The sequence below is a fragment of the Rutidosis leptorrhynchoides genome, chromosome 5, assembly GCF_046630445.1.
Source record: "Rutidosis leptorrhynchoides isolate AG116_Rl617_1_P2 chromosome 5, CSIRO_AGI_Rlap_v1, whole genome shotgun sequence".
NCBI lineage: Eukaryota > Viridiplantae > Streptophyta > Magnoliopsida > Asterales > Asteraceae > Rutidosis > Rutidosis leptorrhynchoides.
In genome coordinates, this window is record NC_092337.1 from 95,299,170 (window position 1) to 95,321,430 (window position 22,261).

At 31.7% G+C, this 22,261-nt stretch overlaps 1 protein-coding gene across 2 annotated transcripts; it reads left to right on the forward strand.

Moving 5' to 3' along the window:
* Positions 1 to 503: 503 nt before the first annotated feature.
* Positions 504 to 4,919, forward strand: LOC139846918 (LOB domain-containing protein 25). 2 transcript variants are annotated; one of them, XM_071836499.1, is made up of 2 exons: positions 504 to 762; positions 4,274 to 4,919. In XM_071836499.1, exon 2 carries the CDS (start codon positions 4,276 to 4,278, stop codon positions 4,732 to 4,734), a length of 459 nt encoding a protein of 152 aa, XP_071692600.1. In that variant the 5' UTR covers positions 504 to 762; positions 4,274 to 4,275; the 3' UTR covers positions 4,735 to 4,919. The 2 variants fall into 2 exon arrangements, with proteins under 2 accessions (XP_071692600.1, XP_071692599.1); XM_071836498.1 differs by having other exon boundaries at positions 505 to 762; positions 4,263 to 4,919.
* Positions 4,920 to 22,261: the final 17,342 nt, after the last annotated feature.

Below are 22,261 nucleotides of genomic sequence, written 5' to 3' on the forward strand. Positions count from 1 at the left end.
TGAAATTTAACTAGGGGCGAGGAGGAAGATACGGGCTGTCGAAGTGTGTGGGTGGAGTTTTTATTTTAATTTACAAAAATGACGGTTTAACCCCTTGGAGTTTGGGGTAGTTTTTGTAAGTTGGTTGTAGTTGAAGGAGCAAGAATGGAAAATGAAGTGTGAAAAGGGTAGAGGACTATTGCGGTTTTTGCCTTGAGTAAACGACCAAAAAACCCTATTTAGTATAATTAAAATTACTTTCAAAATTTAATATTTGTATGTGTAAAATCGCGGATAAATTAAAAAAGATCTCATGGTTTTGTGGATGGGTTTTACATGCGACAGGTTGTATATATCCACAACCTGCCCGCAACCCATAGCAGATCAGGTACCCGCATATTTCGAGTTTTTTCTCGCCCGCTAACCCTACTCGAATTTAATACTTGTGTGTATAATTTTATATCAAAATTCACATAATTCACTGGTTCATATAATTGTGTGGATAATAATTTTATATCAAAATTGTGTGCTTGTATCATTAAGGGAAAGGAGTATATATTTTCTCTCTCTCCTTTTGCAGATTAAACTTTACCTAATTCCCTTTTTCTGGTGCATATAATTGTGCTTCTGGCATCTGGTTGATTCTCTTTACATGTGATCACTAGCTAGGGTTAACTTTTGCTCTTGATCCAAAGAAACTATCATCTAAATCAGATCATCAATGGCTGCAATTTAGCTACCTTTCGAATTTCAAAGAATATATACACTGCTCGCGGCCTACAGGTAATCCAGTCAATATAGCATCTATGATTTTACACTACTATATATATATGGTAACTATAGATTTACTAGCTAGGGTAACAAAGGTACGTACCATGATCTATTATATTTCATTTTCTTGTCTTTTATATTTCTATTTATATATAAAATATAATAGACCATTTTGTCTTTCTTTGTGAGAAATCTTTATGATTAAAGAAAATCAACCATTTAACCAAACCCTAATTGTGATTTTGTATAATCAATCAAAGATTTAGATATAACTTGACAAAAGTTGTCATTTTTCTTGATTTTGATTCATGCGGATCTTTAATTACTTCTTGTTTTGCTTATGTTGACTTTGATCCAAAACCAATATAATTGGCATATATTTTCTTTTGTACGTACATGACTTCTCAAATCGTGTGGGGGCAATATATATATGGTGTTTTAAATCTTTGGATGCATATGAATTTATTTACATTTACACATTATATAAAGCGTGTGATAATAATCATATATGTGATCTCCTAACTAATTCATGTCACGTGTCAACTCCTCATTTATTCATGCCACGTGTATGTTAAATTTCATTATTTTCCTTTGATCCAAAATATATATAATCAAACATATATATAGCTACAAACATAGGCATGTTAAAAGACAAACATAAATGATGGGTGATACAAAAAGTCTCTTAACATTCCCCCACAATTGGATCGGGAGGGGAACAGACGGTCAAACTGAATCATTATTTTCTTTATTCGTTGCATGAAGTAGATTGATAACCGCCACATAGTTGCATATTGTTCCGACTTTCTTCTTTTCCGTAACTACATCGTGGCATGCATTGCCTAAGGATTGAACACTTTTCTCCTTTTCCGTAACGTTGTCGCACCTTGCTTTGCTGAAGGATTGAGTAGAACATTAATAAACAACATTGTAGACAATAACAATTTCTTCAAATAAACAAAAAAAGAGTTTTGACATATATTATCTACTTTTTATTTGGGGTCTGGAACCTAAGTCAAGCTAGGCGCATCCCCACGCTGATTATTCTTATTATTCAAACTAAAATAAAAAAAAGAAACTATAGAAACGTAACCATGCGGGAAGATATGGCTAGGTGGTTGCTATTGAGAGAGGTGGTTTAACCTGGATCGTGTTGCACTGATACCATGTTAAATTTCATTATTTTCCCTTGATCCAAAATACATATAATCAAACATATATATAGCTAGAAACATAGACATGTCAAAAGACAAACATAAATGATGGATGATACAAAAGGTCTTTTAATATTGTCAGTCTATCAGTTATTTTCATCAATTAAATTTGACACGTGTCATTGACTCATACATTATGTAATTTTAATTATAGATATTATTGCCAAGTATCTAAATAATTGCATGTTTTTCAAATTGCTAAATTTTAGCATAAAAAAAGTCGTGTTAATTCCTACAAACGTTCATAACTACATACCAAATTTTTTTTATTTTCATATATAAATATAGATATAGATAAACCATTAACTATTAATGTAAAATATGAAATAGTGAAATTATTATCTATAAATACTCAATATCAATACAACATTCAATATGATTATTAAACATCAGTTTTAAAATAACTATTTACGAACTAATGTTTGGTGATAAAAGAAACATATATTATGCACATGATGCTTAAGCTACAGCTTAAGTTTTTATTGTGATTATGTATGCCCGGTATGGCAGTATTAGATAAGTTTGTTCAGTTATTATCATCGCTTAACATGTAAAAACAACTTTTTACGAGGCTCATGTTTGTTAATTAAAGTTCAAATAGTTATAATCGTTATAGATATTTAAATTCATGCTTGATCTGCTTCGTTTTGGATTTTGAGATAATGAAATTAGTTTCTACCAAAAGCATATACAATTAGAGATGTACATAAGAAATTCTTATTAACAATCAGTTTTAAAACAACTTTTTATGGGCTCATGTTTGATGTTTAATCGATTATTTGTCAGTTAAAGTTAAAATAGTTCTAATGGATGGGCTTATACGTTAGAATTCAATACTAATGCTTTTAATATAAATGTTATTAGTATTACATGTTTCCTTTTATTGTAATTCTATTATAATTTAATAAGTACGAAAATTAATAGAATTAGTAAATAAATATATTATTTGTGGGTGCAGCTTTTTATGAGTATAAAAGGGACCAAGATCAAAATATGTACAGAATAATCGCACAAAAAAAAAGGGTATAAAAAAACAATATATTCAGGACTAATGTTTTTGTAGTATAATCTTTCGGCAGTTTACAAGTTAATATGGGTAAAACTATATAGCATTATTTAGTCTAAAATTGAATATAAATTCTTAGCTTGATAAGATGCATGAATCTTTCAATTCCCTAAAACAAAAACAGTATTCAACTTTTGACTTGTGAGTGTGAAACGAAATCTTTTATACTTTCCCGACAAAATTGATTAATTAGTTAATTAGTTGATGTATAGTTTGCAGGATGATTCCTAAATGACATTAGTTGATGGAGAAACCAACTAAAAATGTTTGAATCTGGTGTTTCAGAAAAAAAGGTCAATTTTATATTTTAAAACATAATTATGTTAGGTTTCCAGTATGTAAAATTAATGTCGAGTTTTCTGCTTTCTTTAGTTACATGCTTCAACTAAGTTGGTGTTCAACAACTTAACGAAAACAAGCATAACTTCTTGTTTGAACTTAATTAATTAACGATGTTTATAATTAAGAAAACTCATAACTGAACTTCGATCAAGTTTAAAACTAAAAAGCTTCATGTCTCTGAGCCTGAAACTTAATTGTAAAAGAAACGCGTTCGGCTTATAAATCTGAAAAGAAATATTATTGGGTTTAAATTTCCAGTATTGTAGTTGAGTACATGTATACTTTCCATTTAACTGTGTCTATAGTTTCATCTTATCTAGCCTAGCTAGCTTGCTATGATCATGATATGATAATTTCCTGCTAATTAATCAGTTGTTCATATTTGGTTAGCATCAGCAATATTGATTACCTCAGCATCCTGATACTTTTTATGGTACATATATATGGTCATTTTTTTTGAACGGGAAACATCCAACTACAAATAGTCCATCACAAGAGTTTATTTCACAACCTCAAAGTTAATGAGATACTTCAATAACTTTAGGCCAAAGGCCCTTTACATATGTTCGTTATTGATGTCATAGATTTGTTTTGAAAGCAATTTTGGTTACCGTTGATCGCTAATCATAGTAATTTCTTGATTTAGTGAACCTTTTAAATTTTCTTGCCAAGGAAATAGACCCATTTAACTAATTAAATGGAATTTGCTAACGACAACTCTTAATATGGCGAAGTTAGTGTGCTAAAAAGTGTTGTACTGGGCAGTTACTTACTTGAAAGTGACGCTTCTTAAGATGTACAATTAATTTATGCACGTTAACGACATTTTTAAATGCCGTCGTTGCCAAAATTCTAGTTAAACATATTATCCTTAACACTATTATTTTCAGTGCAAAAACAGATATGGCTTCTTCCAGCCATCCTAGTGCTCCTTGTGCAGCCTGCAAATTCCTAAGAAGAAAATGTATTCAAGGATGTGTATTCTCACCATATTTTCCGCCCGAAGATCCAACAAAATTTACAAACGTCCACAAAATATTTGGCGCAAGTAACGTTAGCAAACTCCTTAACGAAATAGCGCCACATCAAAGAGAAGATGCTGTTAACTCTTTAGCCTATGAGGCCGAGGCTCGTTTAAAGGACCCCGTGTATGGTTGTGTTGGTGCAATTTCAGTCCTCCAAAGGCAAGTTCTTCGACTACAAAAGGAACTAGATGCTACTAATGCTGATCTTATTCGGTTTTCGAGTAACCAAAATATATTAAGGCCACCACAAGTTTCTGGGAGCTCAATACAAAACCCTCATGTGTTGCCTACAAGTGATTATTATGGTATTTATTCACCATGGAATTATAATCCTTAGGGGAAGAAGGTAATTATAACTAGGACAAGATGATCATGGCAAGTGATCTATTACTAAATGTTTTATTGTATGTGTATGTGAATATGTGGTCAAGACTCATTTTAGGAGTTGTTTTACTTAAAGTTATCTTGTGTTGTACCTGAAAAACCCTTGTTGGATCCTTTTAATTAATTACTTAGGTTTTGTTCAAATGATTGACTTGCCACTTGCACCTATTAGTAATCATTATTGTTTTGTGTGCATCCTTTTGGTTTTTCTACATCAAAATATACATGTATAAAAAATAAAACAATAATTAGAAGCTACCCACATGATTATATGTGATCTTTTGATTCCATGCCAATTTTCAATCTATATATTAGTGGTCTCAAATTAATATAAAGAAATTTGTAAAGGAGGATGTATACAATTTTTTTATTTATAAATAATACTACCAAGTCAAGGCGTATATACTTTATAACTTAAATTACTATATTATTTTATTAATAAGAATTAAACGATTACCTTAAGTGAAATTAACTAACTGATTGAATAAATTACGTTTGCAAATAGCAAAAAACATCGTATTCGGCAACATAGATGACAATTAACATCCGATTCGACGAATATCCATTTGATCTGATCCGCTTAATGCGGATATAATGATCACTAACCCATGAACGACAAACGAATAATAAAGTATAAAGATAAAGATAAAGATAAACGGCACGAGATTTAACGTTATTATATCAACTCCGAAACACAGAGAAGGGTTTACTCCACGGGCGCAAACCAGAGATTTTTCACTATATAAATTTCGTGCACACATTGTATGGGTTACATAGGGTGTTTATATAGGCAAATCTAAACAAGGAAACTACTTAACGAACAAGAAAACACGATTCTGGAAGTTTCCTCCCGTCAGAACCATTTTCTCGATCGCAATGAAATTCTGGTGCTCACGAGTTTGGTTTTTGAAATGCCCCGTCCTAATCCATCCGGACGAAGTCCATATCGATTATAAACGAATCACAACAGTTGATTTCATCGCGAGGTACTTGACCTCTATATGATACATTTTACAAACATTGCATTCATTTTTGAAAAGACAATCTTTCATTACATCGAAAGTTGACGGCATGCATACCATTTCATAATATATCTAACTATAATTGAATTAATAATAATCTTGATGAACTCGACGACTCGAATGCAACGTCTTTTGAAATATGTCATGAATGACTCCAAGTAATGTCTCTAAAATGAGCAAATGCACAGCGGAAGATTTCTTTCATACCTGAGAATAAACATGCTTTCAAGTGTCAACCAAAAGGTTGGTGAGTTCATTAGTTTAACATAAATAATCAGTTCCATCATTTTAATAGACCACAAGATTTCATATTTCCATTTCTCATAAACATACGTCCCATGCATAGAGACAAAAATATCATTCATATGGATTGAACACCTGGTAACCGACATTCACAATATACATATAAGAATATCCCCATCATTCCGGGATCCTCCTTCGGACATGATATAAATTTCGAAGTACTAAAGCATCCGGTACTTTGGATGAGGCTTGTTCGGCCCGATAGATCTATCTTTAGAGTTCGCGTCAATTAGGGTGTCTGTTCCCTAATTCTTAGATTACCAGACTATATAAAAAGGGCATATTCGATTAGATAATCCAACCATAGAATGTAGTTTCGATTACTTGTGTCTATTTCGTAAAGCATTTATAAAAGCAGCGCATGTATTCTCAGTCCCAAAAATATATATTGCAAAAGCATTTAAAAAGGGAGCAAATGAAACTCACTCATATAAATATTGCAAAACAGTTAATAAAGCATTTGCATGTATTCTCAGCCCAAAAATGTAAAGAGTAAAAGAGAATCAAATGAAACTCACCCTACAATATTTTGTAGTAAAAATATTCATACGGCGATACGGAACAATGCAGGGTTGGCCTCGGATTCACGAACCTATATTATTCATATATATTAACACATATCACATTTAATCGACTAAGTTTATTTATATTATATAATGTATTAAGATTAATCTTTATATATATATAGGATTATATTAAGATATGTTTTTATGTAACTATTACTTTATTTGGTAAAATAATATTTATGATAGAAAGTTGTAATATTTTTATAAAAATAAGGATACTAATAACAATAATAAATAATAGTAGTGTTAGTAAAAATGATGATAATAATATATAAAAATCTTGATAATGATAATAATAATAATAATAATAATAATAATAATAATAATAATAATAATAATAATAATAATAATATTAATAATAATAATAATATTAATAATAAAAATAATAATTTTACTAATAATGTTAATCTTAATAAGATGACAAATTTTTAATTAATAATAATGATGATAATAATAATAATAATAACAAAAATAATAAATGTGCTACCTTAATGAAACAAGCTCCAAAAAGGAAAAAAATAACTGCCCATGCCCGGACTCGAACTCGCGACCTCATGCTAAAGCACAAACACCCTTAACCACTCAAACTATCCAATTTTTCTAATTTAACCAGGAAGTATTTATATATATTTCGTATCCTATTTTTTTTTTCTTCATAATATTATCATCATCAGTTATGAACGGCCCAACTTGGAATCATATAATACTCGGCCCAATTATAGTAATTCCACTTAATTCCTAAACGGCCCAACAGAAAACATATTATCTCGGCCCAAGTAACACATCATGGCCCAACAGGAATTTCTGGTTCTTCTTCTAAAAAGAATAGCTAAGCAGGGATTGAACCTGTGACGTCTCGCTAACCACAAACACCCTGAACCATGGATCTATCTGTGTCTTTTCTGTTATAACTCGCGAAAATAATTATAAAACCCATACTGTTCCTTTCTTCTTTTTTTTTTTTTTTTATTAACAACATCATAATCAAGATCCTAGTATAATCATAATCTTAATTGTAAATCTTAATCATAATCATCACAGTATCGTTTCTCTTCCCATTATCGTCCTAATCATCATCTATCTCATTATAAACCATTAATATTCATCATCTTCAACATAGATCTTCACTACTATATATCATAATCGTATTAAATCATCATTTCAATTACGTCGTTGTTATCATCACCACTCTTTATTTTAATCATCCTAATAAAATAATTAATAAAGTTACCCACTTCATGACCCATATGGTCTGCCATATAGTCCCACTTTTTTTCCTAATTACATGATGTAATATAATATATATCCAAGTTTGACAAAACTCAATTAAATAAGTGGTACTGTTTCAATCTACTTTTGTTTTGTAAGTCCCACGACTAAACAAAAAAAAACGCACCATTTTTTCTTGTTTCTTGGTGTCGAACAACTGAACAGCAACAAGTAGCTACAGCAGCAAAGTAGTAGCATCGTGATGTCTATTTTAACAGAAAACTATAACCGAGTAGCAGGTTGTAAACAGTGGTGATTAAGGTGGTGGTAACCGTGAACCAAATAGAAGATAAGCTGAACCATCGTGCAGGTGCAGTGGGTGTTTGGTTGAAGATGACAACGGTGATCCTAAGTCATAACATCACAATAAACGTGGGAATAGGGTGGTGGATCATGGTGTTTGACGGCTGTACAGGCGATAGGAGACGATGGTTTGTGATGGTGATTCAACGGAGGTGATTCAAGATGGAAGGTGATGATTGATGATCTCAAGGTGGTGGATGAAGTCGGTTGAGAATAGTTGTTCACGATGGGAGTGACGATTCATTGGTGGTGATTTTATGTCGACAAAGAAAATAATAGAATTATAAACGGTTTCATGTGGGGATGATCTTGAAAACATAACAGTAGCAAATCGTAGTTGTAATATTAATGTTGGGGTCGATGGGTGGTAATGGCTAAGATGAGTTCAAGAAAGAAAGAATATATATATATATATATATATATATATATATATATATATATATATATATATATATATATATATATATATATATATATATATATATATATATATATATATATATAAGAGAAGGAGATATAAAGAAACCGTATGATTTTTAGGGTGGTGATGATAGTTTCTGGAATGGGGATATTAGAAAGAAAGAAGTAGGGTGATGGTGGTGATAGGGGTGGCGATGTAGGTGAAGGAAAAGAGGATCGATGGTGAAGGTTGAAGGTGTCATGGGTTTTGTGCTTCATCCGTAAGATATATATATATATATATATATATATATATATATATATATATGTATATATATATATATATATGTATATATATATATATATATGTATATATATATATATATATGTATATATATATATATATATGTATATATATATATATATCTATATCTATATCTATAATCTAAGTATCATAATTTCTAATAATTAATAGTAATATTGTAATAATAATTGTTGAAAGTGAATGAAATGAAAAAGTGAGTTGAAAGAAACACTATTATCCAAATTATTCGAGCATTATTTTCAAAAAGGCTACAGTAATATGATTGATTAAAATTCAATTATTCATCTCACATTTGCCCATGTACTGATGGTTAAATTTCGGGTGTTATTTCGTACTTCGCTGTTGATCAGTGGCAGATAAAAAGGTCTTAGAAAAATCCCAAACTTTTAGATTAACTATATTTATTTATTATGGTATAAAATTCGATCATAAATTATTAAATAAAATTTTACATTAATTATTTACTCCCAACCCCAAGTAAAATATAAAAAGTTTTAAAATTTAATAACTAGATCTTAAATACATTTTTAGTAAGCCTAAAGTTTATAGAACTCATTTTCGAATCACCATTTATTTTAAAATCATATAAGTTCAAATTTTACTTCTCTAATTAATAATCGAAACGCCCAACAGGTATTACAATTATTAAATAATTACATTTAATATACAATATATATATTCACTTTAATAATAAATTTTATTATATCTTATATTATTTTATTTTACAAAAATTAATTCCAATAACTAAGTAATATAATATTTCAAATTATATTTCGAATTAATACACATATCTATACTTTTAAATATATATGCATCTATTTACAAATAGTTGTTCGTGAATCGTCGAGAACAGTCGAAGGTCAATTGAATATATGATAATAGTTCAAAAATTTTGAGTCTCAAGATTACAGACTTTGCTCATCGTGTCGGAAACATATAAAGATTAAGTTTAAATTTGGTCGAAAATTCCCGGGTCATCACAGTACCTACCCGTTAAAGAAATTTCGTCCCGAAATTTGAGTGAGGTGGTCATGGCTGGCAATAAAAATGTTTTCATGACGAATATGAATTGATAAATAGAGTTTCATCATCATTGAGTACTATAGCCAAAACGATTCGATTATGCGAAGCGTACGAGTGAAGTTATTACAAAAGAGTGAATTAAAGAAAATAAGATTTTGACTTAACCGGTGACGTAGTCACGATTGAATTCCGAAATTCAAGGGATTTAAAGAAAATCTTGGAAATCAATAAGATCTGATTCTTCGGGATTTATGGAAATTAAGATCTCTTTAATTAAATACGGTGATCTGCCCCGATTACTACGTTTGATATTTTCTTTATAAATTTACCTTTTCCGTTCCATTTGTTTTCACCACTTCTATACTCAATTCCCAAATTCAAAAGATTTATGAAAATGCTTAACCCTGTTTTGATCCTTGTTCTTATTCTAACTATCGCAATGATCGTTCTTCTTTTCCAACTCCCACATGAAGAATCTGTTTATTTCTATTATGCTCTAGGGATTATTGTATTCATAATCCTCCCGTGTCTTTATATTGCTATACGCACTGATATCCACAGTTTGTAATTTCGGTGTTGTTGTTGGGCTTTATATTTTCCCTTATATATCTGAGCTTCATGTTCTTGTTTTCTCTTCCCGACTTTAAATCAAGCGAATAATGGTCCAGAATTCGTATGTATAGAATTTCGAATGAATTTAATGTTCTAAACAAGAAAGAACGTAATAGCACGATTTGATTTGTCAAATTACCAGAATCACTGAGAATAGAACTATCAAGAATATATTTTCTTGATATGTTCAGAAATTAAGCAGAATGAAAGAGTTATGTAACATGACACATGATGATGTTATATTCTGTGAATCATCACGTTCCATTAGAAACTCAGCATGACTTACTATAATATAATCACGTTGATCAAGTGTCATTATATTGTACTAACTCATGCATCAATTCCCAACACTACTTCAAAAACATTCATATTTTAAGCTCGAAAGTTTGCAGAATATAGAAACTAACAGTTTCTATATGATGTAACATTGATAGCACGAATAGATTATTGATTTCAGATAAGAATAGTTATGAAAATATCTTCAGAAATATGGAAGATATTTATAATAAAAGATACGATGATATCTTGGAATTTCTAATATCGATGGATGAAGAAGAAGATTTATCCGTAAAAGTTTAGATTCGAAAGCAAGGTATTCGCTAAAGATCTCATCAGAAACGGAATCATTTGGATTCTTTGAAGTCAAACTTATTCTTTGTGATTTGTTCACGGCTTCCTTCATAGTTTCGCATAATCCGCTTTTCGGTACTAAATTTTCCATTGAATGTTTCCAACATAATGATACACAGGAAGTACGAAGAGGTGTATAATTTCGGACGAGAATACTTATGAAAATATCCTCAGAAATATCGAAGATATTGATGATGATATTTTGGAATTTCTAAGTTCAATGGTTGATGGAGAAAGATTTTTCAAGATTTTAACATGACTTCGAAGCAAGATATTCTCTAAAGATTTCAACGGATCCAGATTTACCTGAATCCTTTGAATATAGGGTTTGGTCCTTGTATTTGTCCTTGGTCTCCTTCATGGGTAGCTCAATCTGTTTTTCAATACCCAATTTTTCTATCGAGTGTTCCTATCACTCCTTTCTTTATCATCAAACTTTTGGTCGTTTAGACTATCTACCATTTTTTTCTATTTCCTCTACACTTAATGCTATGATATCTGAATCATCGGTTATTAATCTGAGGTGGTTTCAGGAAAATTGTGTTTTTAGATGATTAAACGCTGATGGTAATATGGTGGAATATGAAAGGTTCCCTGGTAACAATAAAAGAGCACGCGTATGTATCAACGTTATAATAAGGTTGTTTGGTACGAAAAGTCGAAGTTGTCTTGCTGGAGCTGTGACAAAACTGGCTATCTCGAACAGCAGATGCAAAGTTATTTTTGGTAATAATAACGCTAAAGGAATTAGCACAGCTACGTGTTAAACGTTTACTCAGGTTCCGAGTGTTTTCAGGTGCATAACTATATGCATCAATCGTTTCTCCCGTAAATGAATTGCGGTTGGTTCATCCTCTCGATTGGGGTGTTTTCAAGAATCATGAAAGGTTTGAACGCAGAATGTAATCGTGAAGATACAATTGATGTTTAAGACGAAATCAAGTGGCAACTTGAAGAATTGTTTAGTTTCATATGTTATAATCAATATTTTAATTCATTTTAATTGTTCAATGTTATTAGTCCACAGTCGATAGTCCACAGTTGACAGTCCAATAATTCATATATAGTTTAATATATAATATTCAAATTAATTAATATGTGTCGTGACCCGTATACGTCTCAGACTCGATCACAACTCAAAGTATATATATTATTTGAGAATCAACCTCAACCCTGTATAGAGAACTCGATCATTACTGCATATAGAGTGTCTATGGTGATTCCAAATAATATATATAGATGTGTCGATATGATATGTCAAAACTTTGTATACGTGTCCCGATATTTAAAGTGCGTAAAAATAAATAACAGAAAATTAAATAACGATAAATAAAGTGCGTAAAGTAACTAACAGAAATTAAATGACGATAAATAAAAGTGCGAGAATGTAAATTGCGATAATTAAATTGCGATAGATAAAATGTAATAAGGAATTAACAGTTAGCTAGGAACAGTTAGCTAGGATTTTGTTAGCGCGGATTCTTAACCAAATTTCTCATAGTTAATTTGTTTGTTTCTAACAAAATTTATTTTTGTCTAGTGTTTTCTTTATTATGCCACTTGTTTGATTCTGATAAGTCAAAATCCAAATATGAAATTGAGTGAAAATGGTTATTCTGTGGTGAACGGATTCGTATATCTGTGGGTGTAAATAGGATAGTAAATGACTGTTGAATCAGATTCAAAGAATGTACAGTGTAACTTATTAATGTGAAATCTAAATATTCCTCGGGTATTACCTACCCGTTAAAATATTTTCACCATTAACAGTTTGTACGAAAGAATTTTTAATTACAATCTTTATGAAAATATATGTACATATATATTTTCTTCGGATATAATCATGAATTTAATGAGTTAATGAGATATTAAACTCATTTAATTTTTCGTTAGAACAGGAATATATATAATCTCTAAAACATTAGTGATTACATAATCGCCATGCCGAACGAAGATAATTGATGTAGAACGATACGTAGCACGATGATTATACTTGAGGTACAGAATGAGATGTTGAGGCATAGATTGTTGATGGTACTGGTACTGTTATTGATGGTACTGTTGGTGCCGGTGATGTTGCTGAAGCTGGTACATTTTGCACCATATTCTCCGAATTGATTATTCAAGCGCGAAGTTCGTTGACTTATTACTCCAGGATGATTGTCGGTCGGAACGAGCGGGTGAATAAGGTTCAAAATTGTGGATATAATATAATCTTGCCGAGTTACCCTGGAAATGAGATTGAAAATGGTGTCTCGAACAGGTTCACCGGTAAACGCTTCAAGTTCATTGTCAAGAGGTGAATTCGGTTGGTGGAAGGGATTGCCTTCTGCGCGTCTCCATTGATTAAGTCGACTACGAACCCATCAGATGAATTGATAATGGCTGATTGGTTGATTCATGCCGATGACGCTGTTTTCGGAGCTTAGGTGAACATCTATGTCTGAATAGCTGTCGGAATAACTATCGGAATAGCTATCGGAATCTGAGGGACTCGAACTGGTTGAGGGATTCATCTCGTACGTTCAGATGAAGAATTTTCGATAAGAAATAGATTATAGGATGTAGTTTAGTACCCTGCAATACATAATTTACATATGTATATATAATACTAAAATCTCATAAGTTACGGAGGAATCTACAGAAGTTGTCAGGCAAAGGTAACAATAACAGATGTGCTAAGATATGAATTTATCTATACAATGTCTATGCAATAGAGGCGGTAAGACATGTCTAGATTAAGAATGATAAGCAAGTGATTCCCTAAGAATGATAAGCAGAAAATTTTTGACACGAAATGATAAGCAAAACTTTTGACATGCAGACACGGTCGGAGTCCAGACTCACTAATGCATCCTAACGACTTATCAGTTAGACACACTAATGCAGACCTGGTTCGCTAAGACCACTGCTCTGATACCAACTAAAATGCCCCGTCCTAATCCATCCGGACGAAGTCCATATCGATTATAAACGAATCACAACAGTTGATTTCATCGCGAGGTACTTGACCTCTATATGATACATTTTACAAACATTGCATTCATTTTTGAAAAGACAATCGTTCATTACATCGAAAGTTGACGGCATGCATACCATTTCATAATATATCTAACTATAATTGAATTAATAATAATCTTGATGAACTCGACGACTCGAATGCAACGTCTTTTGAAATATGTCATGAATGACTCCAAGTAATGTCTCTAAAATGAGCAAATGCACAGCGGAAGATTTCTTTCATACCTGAGAATAAACATGCTTTCAAGTGTCAACCAAAAGGTTGGTGAGTTCATTAGTTTAACATAAATAATCAGTTCCATCATTTTAATAGACCACAAGATTTCATATTTCCATTTCTCATAAATATACGTCCCATGCATAGAGACAAAAATATCATTCATATGGATTGAACACCTGGTAACCGACATTCACAATATACATATAAGAATATCCCCATCATTCCGGGATCCTCCTTAATTTCGAAGTACTAAAGCATCCGGTACTTTGGATGGGGCTTGTTGGGCCCGATAGATCTATCTTTAGAGTTCGCGTCAATTAGGGTGTCTGTTCCCTAATTCTTAGATTACCAGACTATATAAAAAGGGCATATTCGATTAGATAATCCAACCATAGAATGTTGTTTCGATTACTTGTGTCTATTTCGTAAAGCATTTATAAAAGCAGCGCATGTATTCTCAGTCCCAAAAATATATATTGCAAAAGCATTTAAAAAGGGAGCAAATGAAACTCACTCATATAAATATTTGTAACGACCCGGAAATTTCCGATCAAATTTAAACTCTAATCTCTATATGGTTCCGACACGATAAGCAAAAACCCTAAAGTTGACCCGCATTTTTTTTCGATCGTTCTATACTTATAAGATTAATATTTACATAAATTAAAACTTACCAACATGATAAGTAATCCAAATTGTCGAGATTTATATTTCCGAAAAGAGTTTTACACAACGTTTGACCGTCTAGTTTGACCGACGATATCACGAACTATACAATATATGATAATTATACGTTTGCGTATATATATGTATATATACATATTTAACATGATTAATGAATGTTTTAATATCTTATTTTGTATCAAAAACTATAAGTTATAAGTATATTTTGAAACTACTAACTTAAGTTTTCAAAACGATAACTATACGTAACGTTATTTGACATAAATACTTAAGACTTATAATGTTTATACATATATCGTATAAGTAATGTATTTACTCACTTTTAAGACTTAAATACATAAAATCATATAAGTGTATTCACAAAAGATAGCTATATTTGAATCCTCATTCCATTTTTCACAAAATTTCTATACGTATATCTAGAGTATTTGTACTCGTATCATACCTAGCTTCTATACGTATTTACTATTGGTATATACACATCAAATCACCACCTAACCAGCCCTTGTTACTACCCTAGGTATAAGGTAATTGCTTTTGTATTATTGTTTGACAAATACATAAGATTACAAACTAAAATTTTGTCATGTTATCCTTAAAGATCACATTTTTAGGAGTATATATGTATCATCATTTTGATTCATTTACTACTTCAATCTCCTAGCTAAAACACACACACTTATAACCCTTAAACACCTTCAACAATTCAGTAAAGTTCTAAGAAGATCTAGCTTCAAAAACCTTACATAAACACCATAAGAAAACCATACAAAAACACTTCAAGAAAACCTTCCAAGAACACCAACTTACTTCCAATCTTTCATCCACTTCTATCACCCTTTTGATTCTAGCTTCTTACTCCTCTTTTACAGCAACCTTGTCCAAGGAACTTGAGGTAGTATCTATGTTCATAACCTTATTCGATTCATATATATATAGCTATCTTATTTTGTGGTATAAAAGTTTAACAACAAGAACATAGTTTGAATGTTTTCAAACTTGTTTGCAAACTAAATAGATCCTTCTAACTTAACTTTTAAAATACTTCAAGACCTGTAATATAACTTATGTATATGTTAATTTAACAAGGTAAAACTTGGTTTTTCAAAGTATAAGTATTTTTAGAAAAATGGTCATTAAATGATTTTGTTGTAGCAAAAATGTTTAACTTCATATGTTTCACTAAAGTCTCACCTATGCCGTATGATTTTGAATACAAACCAAGGTATTTACAGTTCATAGACTTAAAGAAGAACTCGATCCAAGAAGATGGCAATTTGAATCAATGAAAACGGATTTGTAACGAAGAAACTATGACCGAAACAAAATTGGTTATCCTAGATCATTTCAACTACGGGATCAATTGGAAAAAAAGATATAAATCACATATTTCTAAGATAACATGATATTTTATATATATGTACTCATAATTCAATTTCATATGGTTCAGGATCACCCGTAAACAACACGAGAAGATTAATCATAAGATCCCATGATTGTACGCAACACGTCATTTGACAACACCGGTACTTTATGTACGCAACACGTCATTTGACAACACCGGTACCATGGGTCAAGATTAATCTCGACCAACACATATACGATGGGGTTTTATGGGAGTTTTATTTATTTCGTTGGGGGTTTATTTATTGCGGGTATATTAAACATCTAAAAATGAACCATTAAAATTGAATTACTAACATCGAAACGCTAACTACGGACTAAGGAATTATTCAAAGTATTAAAAGTATTATAAATATATATACGAGATGTTTGTTTAAAATGAAAATATATTGATATATTATATATGGATAGGTTCGTGATATCAACCGGAAGACCAAGTCAAAAATATATATATCTTCGAGACAACAGTGAGTATATAGTCCCACTTTTAAACTCTAAATATTTCGGGATGAGAATACATGTATTTTATGTTTTACGTTATGGACACAAGTAACTGAAAAATATATTCTACGTTGAGTTGTACCACTGGCATACTTCCCTGTAGCTTGGTAACTGTTATTTACAGCGGTATTGTAAACGCGAATCCTGTTGATAGATCTATCGGGCCTGACAACCCCAACCGGACTGGACGACCAGTATTCAACGGTTGCACAGTACTTCGTTTTGCGACTACACCTTGGTACGGTGTAGTAAGATTTCATATTAAAGGGAATATGCGACGTGATTAAATGTTAAGTATGGTTACCAAGTGCTCAACCACTTAGAATATTTTTATTGAAATGATTATATACGAAATCTTGTGGTCCATTGTTATAACGCTGCTAGCATCAAACCTATATATCTCACCAACTTTATGTTGACGTTTTAAAGCATGTTATTCTCAGGTACGAATTAAGTCTTCCGCTGTGCATTAGCTCATGTTAAGGATACTACTTGGGACCATTTAAGCTATGATACAAGGACGTTGCATTCGAGTCATTGAAGTTCATTAAAGACTATTGTTATGAAAATGGCAGATTAGATCATTTGGTTGTTATAAAATGTTAGGCTAATATGTCAACTCTCGATGTAATAATAGATTGCCTTTAAGAAATAAATGCAACGTTTGTAAAATGTATCATATAGAGGTCAAGTACCTCGCGATGTTATCAACTATTGTAATTCGTTTTTAATCTATATGGACGATGTCCGGATGATTAGTTTCGGATCCTTTCAGTTGGTATCAGAGCGTTGGTCTTAGCGAACCAGGCCTTGCATTAGTGTGTCTAACTAGTAGTTGTTAGGATACATTAAGTGAGTCTGGACTTTGACCGTGTCTGCCTGTCAAAAGTTTTGCTTATCAATCCTAGTCGGAAACTATCTGCTTATCATCTTTAGGAATTGCCTGCTCAAGTCTAGACATGTCTTATTGCATTTACTGCATTGATAGTGTATAGACAAATTCATATCCTAGCGTATCTGTTACTCTAGACATTGCCTGACGTATTTCAAAGATTCTCCGTAATTCATGGGATTTTGATATTATATATATACATATGTAAATTATGTATTGAAGAGTACCAAACCCAACTCCTATAATCTATTCCAAACCAAAAATTCATTTCTCCGACCATACAAGATGGATTCTTCATCCAGCTCAAATTCCTCCGACTTCGATAGCTTCGCCGATATGGATTTCCATTCGAGCTCCGAGAACAGCGTTACCGGAATGGATCAACCGATTTCCCATCATCTATTTTGGATGAATTGGGGATGGGTTCGTAATATACTAAATCTCTGGAGGCAAGAAGAAGGTGATCCATTCCATCCACCAAATTGTCCTCTTAACGATGAACCTGAAGCACTTACCGGCGAACCTATTCGAAACACCATTTTCTCGCTCATTTCTAGAGTATCTCGTCATGATTACATACTATCGCATATTTCAAATCTTGTTCATTCGCTCGTTCCAACCGTCAATCATCCCGGTATAATAGAAGAAGTCAACGAACTTCGCGCTCGGGTAGTGGCTTTAGAAAATACGGTGCGAAGGTTACAAACACCAGCAGCAGCACCAGCAGCATAATCTATACCACCATCATCAACGCCGACAGTACCTTTATCACCCCAATCACAATCTCAACATCACAATCTGTATCTCGAATATCAACATCACACGACTCAATATCTGTACTTCGAGTATGATCTTCGTTCTATATAACGTTCTACATCGATTATCTTCGCTTTACGTATCGTATGACGATTATGTAATTTCTAAAGTCTTAGAGATTATGTAATCTAGAATTAACGATAAATCAAATGAGTTTATTATCTTATTGACTCATTAAATCTATGATTATCTCTGAAGAAAATATATATGCAAGTATATTTTCATAAAGATAGTAATTAAAAATTCCTTCGTACAAACTAATAATGATGAAAATATTTTAACGGGTGGGTAGTACCCGAGGAATATTTAGAATTCACATTAATAAGTTATATTGTACATTCTTGAATCTGATTCAACGGTCATTTGTTATTTTACTTACAACCATCGATATACGTATCCGTTCACCCCAGAATAACCATTTCCATTTAAATTTCATATTTGAATTTTTTTTTACCTATCCAAATCCAACAAGTGGCATAAAGAAGAAACATTGGACAATTAAAATGAAATAAAATGTTGATTATAACATATGAAACTAAACAATTCTTCAAGTTTGCCACTTGATTTCATCCTAAACCTCATTTGTACTTCGACAATTATAATCCTCATTCAAATCTTTTCATGATTCTTGAAAACACCTCGATCGAGAAGTTGAACCAGCCGCACCTCGTTTACGGAAGAAAGATTTATGCATACAGTGATGCACCTGAAAAATTTTCGAAACCGAAGTTATAGTTAAAACGTATCCGCGTCGAATTCCTTATCATTCATTATCAAAAACAATCATACGATTCCTTTTCAAGAAGCTAATTTTGTCACAGCTCCACTTCGACTTCTCAGTGAGACTACTCCTATTATAATCTCGATATTTATACTTTGTCCTTTCGACGTTGTTACCGGAGAACCTTTTTCACAACATCATCAGCAGACGTACCAGCAACTCGTTATCTCTTTGGCGAAATCCGCAATCAGTATTTTGAAAATCTCGTAGAAATTCTCCCAGTTATACCAAGAACGACTACCCCTAAGAATTACATATTTCGAATGTGAAGTTCTGAAAAAAAAAAAAAAACATCCTGGACTATGAAGTAGTTCTTGAAATGCTAAAGAAGCAGCAAAAACTGTAAACGACTTTAACAGTCAAAAGTTTAATGATGAAGTACATTGTATTGGTAAAGCTTAGAAAAAGAGGAGAGTTGGAACTGGAAAACGGATTGAGCAAAGTATGAAGGAGGATGTAGATAAATCACAAGAACTGAATCTGCTTTCAAAGGATTCAAACGATTCAGTGCTTGCTGAAACCATTAGTAAAAAAAAAAAAAAAAAAAAAACCTACCCCTTATCCTAAACCTTTCCCGATGATATTCTTCATCATCATCTTATCTTAGATATTATAAGATATCTTCATATCTTTTGTTATACATATCCTCCATATTTCTGGAGATATTCTCACAACTGTTCTTATCCAAAATCATGTATTTCTCCGTAATATCTGCGTTACAATATAAAAGAAACTGTGTTAGTTTCTAAGTTCTAAAACCTTCAAGTTTAAAATAGGAATGCTTTGAAGTAGTGTTGGGAACTGATACATGAATTAGTATAATATAATGAAACTTGATCAACTTCATTATATTACAGTAAGTCATGTTAAGTTTCTAATGGAATGTGATGATTCACAGTATCGTCATCATGTGCCATGTTACACGGCTCTTACATTCTATCAAGTCTCCAAACATATTAGAACGTATCACCTTGATAGTTCTATTTTTCCGGAATATTCGAGTAATTTAACGAATCAAGATCGTGCCATTACAATTTTATTCTAAAACCAATAGCTAGGTTCATTCCAAATTTTATACCTACGAATTCCGAACTATTGATCGCTTGACTCAAGGACGGGAAGAAGAAACGAAGGGACAAAGTCCCAAAATAGAAATTGGGGTATAGATCACAGCAAATAGGAGAGAATATTAACTATGGATGACAATGATTATGGAAAACAGAAGCAGGAGCATCGAAGTATAAGGAAAGATATCAAACCCAACAACCACCCAGAAACTACAAACCATGTATATCAATACGTATGGCGACGTAAAGACACGGGAGAATTAGAAACATTATAATTCCAAGAAAATCATAAAAGTGAATAGATTCTTCTGGCGGTAGATGGAAGAGAAGAATGAAAGATATAAAAGTTAGAAGTATAACAAAAATCAGAACGGGATGAAGCATTTCAAAGGATACCTTAAAGTAGGAATTAAGGAGAAAGAGTAGAAGATGCGAGTTGTGAAAAATAAGGAAACGAAGGGGTGGATTTATAGTGAAATATCCGACAGAGAAATCGAAACAGATTACCGCATTAAATCAAAGAAGATTCTGATCGCCGAATAACCAAATCTTATTACGTAAGATTTTTCCTAAATCCCTTAAATCCCGGAAATCAATTCTAAACCACGTCATCAATTAAAAACGATTCCATTTTTTTTTTTTTGTGATAGCTTCGCTCGTGCGTCTCACATAACCAAATCGTTTTATCTAAATCTTTCAATAATGATAAAATTTCATTATTACCTCATATTCGTCATGAAAACATTCCTATGGTTATTTATGACAACCTCTACCAAATTTCGAGGACGAAATTTCTTTAACGGATGGGTACTGTAATGACCCGGAAATTTCCGATCAAATTTAAACTCTAATCTCTATATGGTTCCGACACGATAAGCAAAAACCCTAAAGTTGACCCGCATTTTTTTTCGATCGTTCTATACTTATAAGATTAATATTTACATAAATTAAAACTTACCAACATGATAAGTAATCCAAATTGTCGAGATTTATATTTCCGAAAAGAGTTTTACACAACGTTTGACCGTCTAGTTTGACCGACGATATCACGAACTATACAATATATGATAATTATACGTTTGCGTATATATATGTATATATACATATTTAACATGATTAATGAATGTTTTAATATCTTATTTTGTATCAAAAACTATAAGTTATAAGTATATTTTGAAACTACTAACTTAAGTTTTCAAAACGATAACTATACGTAACGTTATTTGACATAAATACTTAAGACTTATAATGTTTATACATATATCGTATAAGTAATGTATTTACTCACTTTTAAGACTTAAATACATAAAATCATATAAGTGTATTCACAAAAGATAGCTATATTTGAATCCTCATTCCATTTTTCACAAAATTTCTATACGTATATCTAGAGTATTTGTACTCGTATCATACCTAGCTTCTATACGTATTTACTATTGGTATATACACATCAAATCACCACCTAACCAGCCCTTGTTACTACCCTAGGTATAAGGTAATTGCTTTTGTATTATTGTTTGACAAATACATAAGATTACAAACTAAAATTTTGTCATGTTATCCTTAAAGATCACATTTTTAGGAGTATATATGTATCATCATTTTGATTCATTTACTACTTCAATCTCCTAGCTAAAACACA

Excerpts from the sequence above, each read along its gene's own strand:
- LOC139846918 (XM_071836499.1), top strand. The coding sequence starts at position 4,276 with ATGGCTTCTTCCAGCCATCCTAGTGCTCCTTGTGCAGCCTGCAAATTC.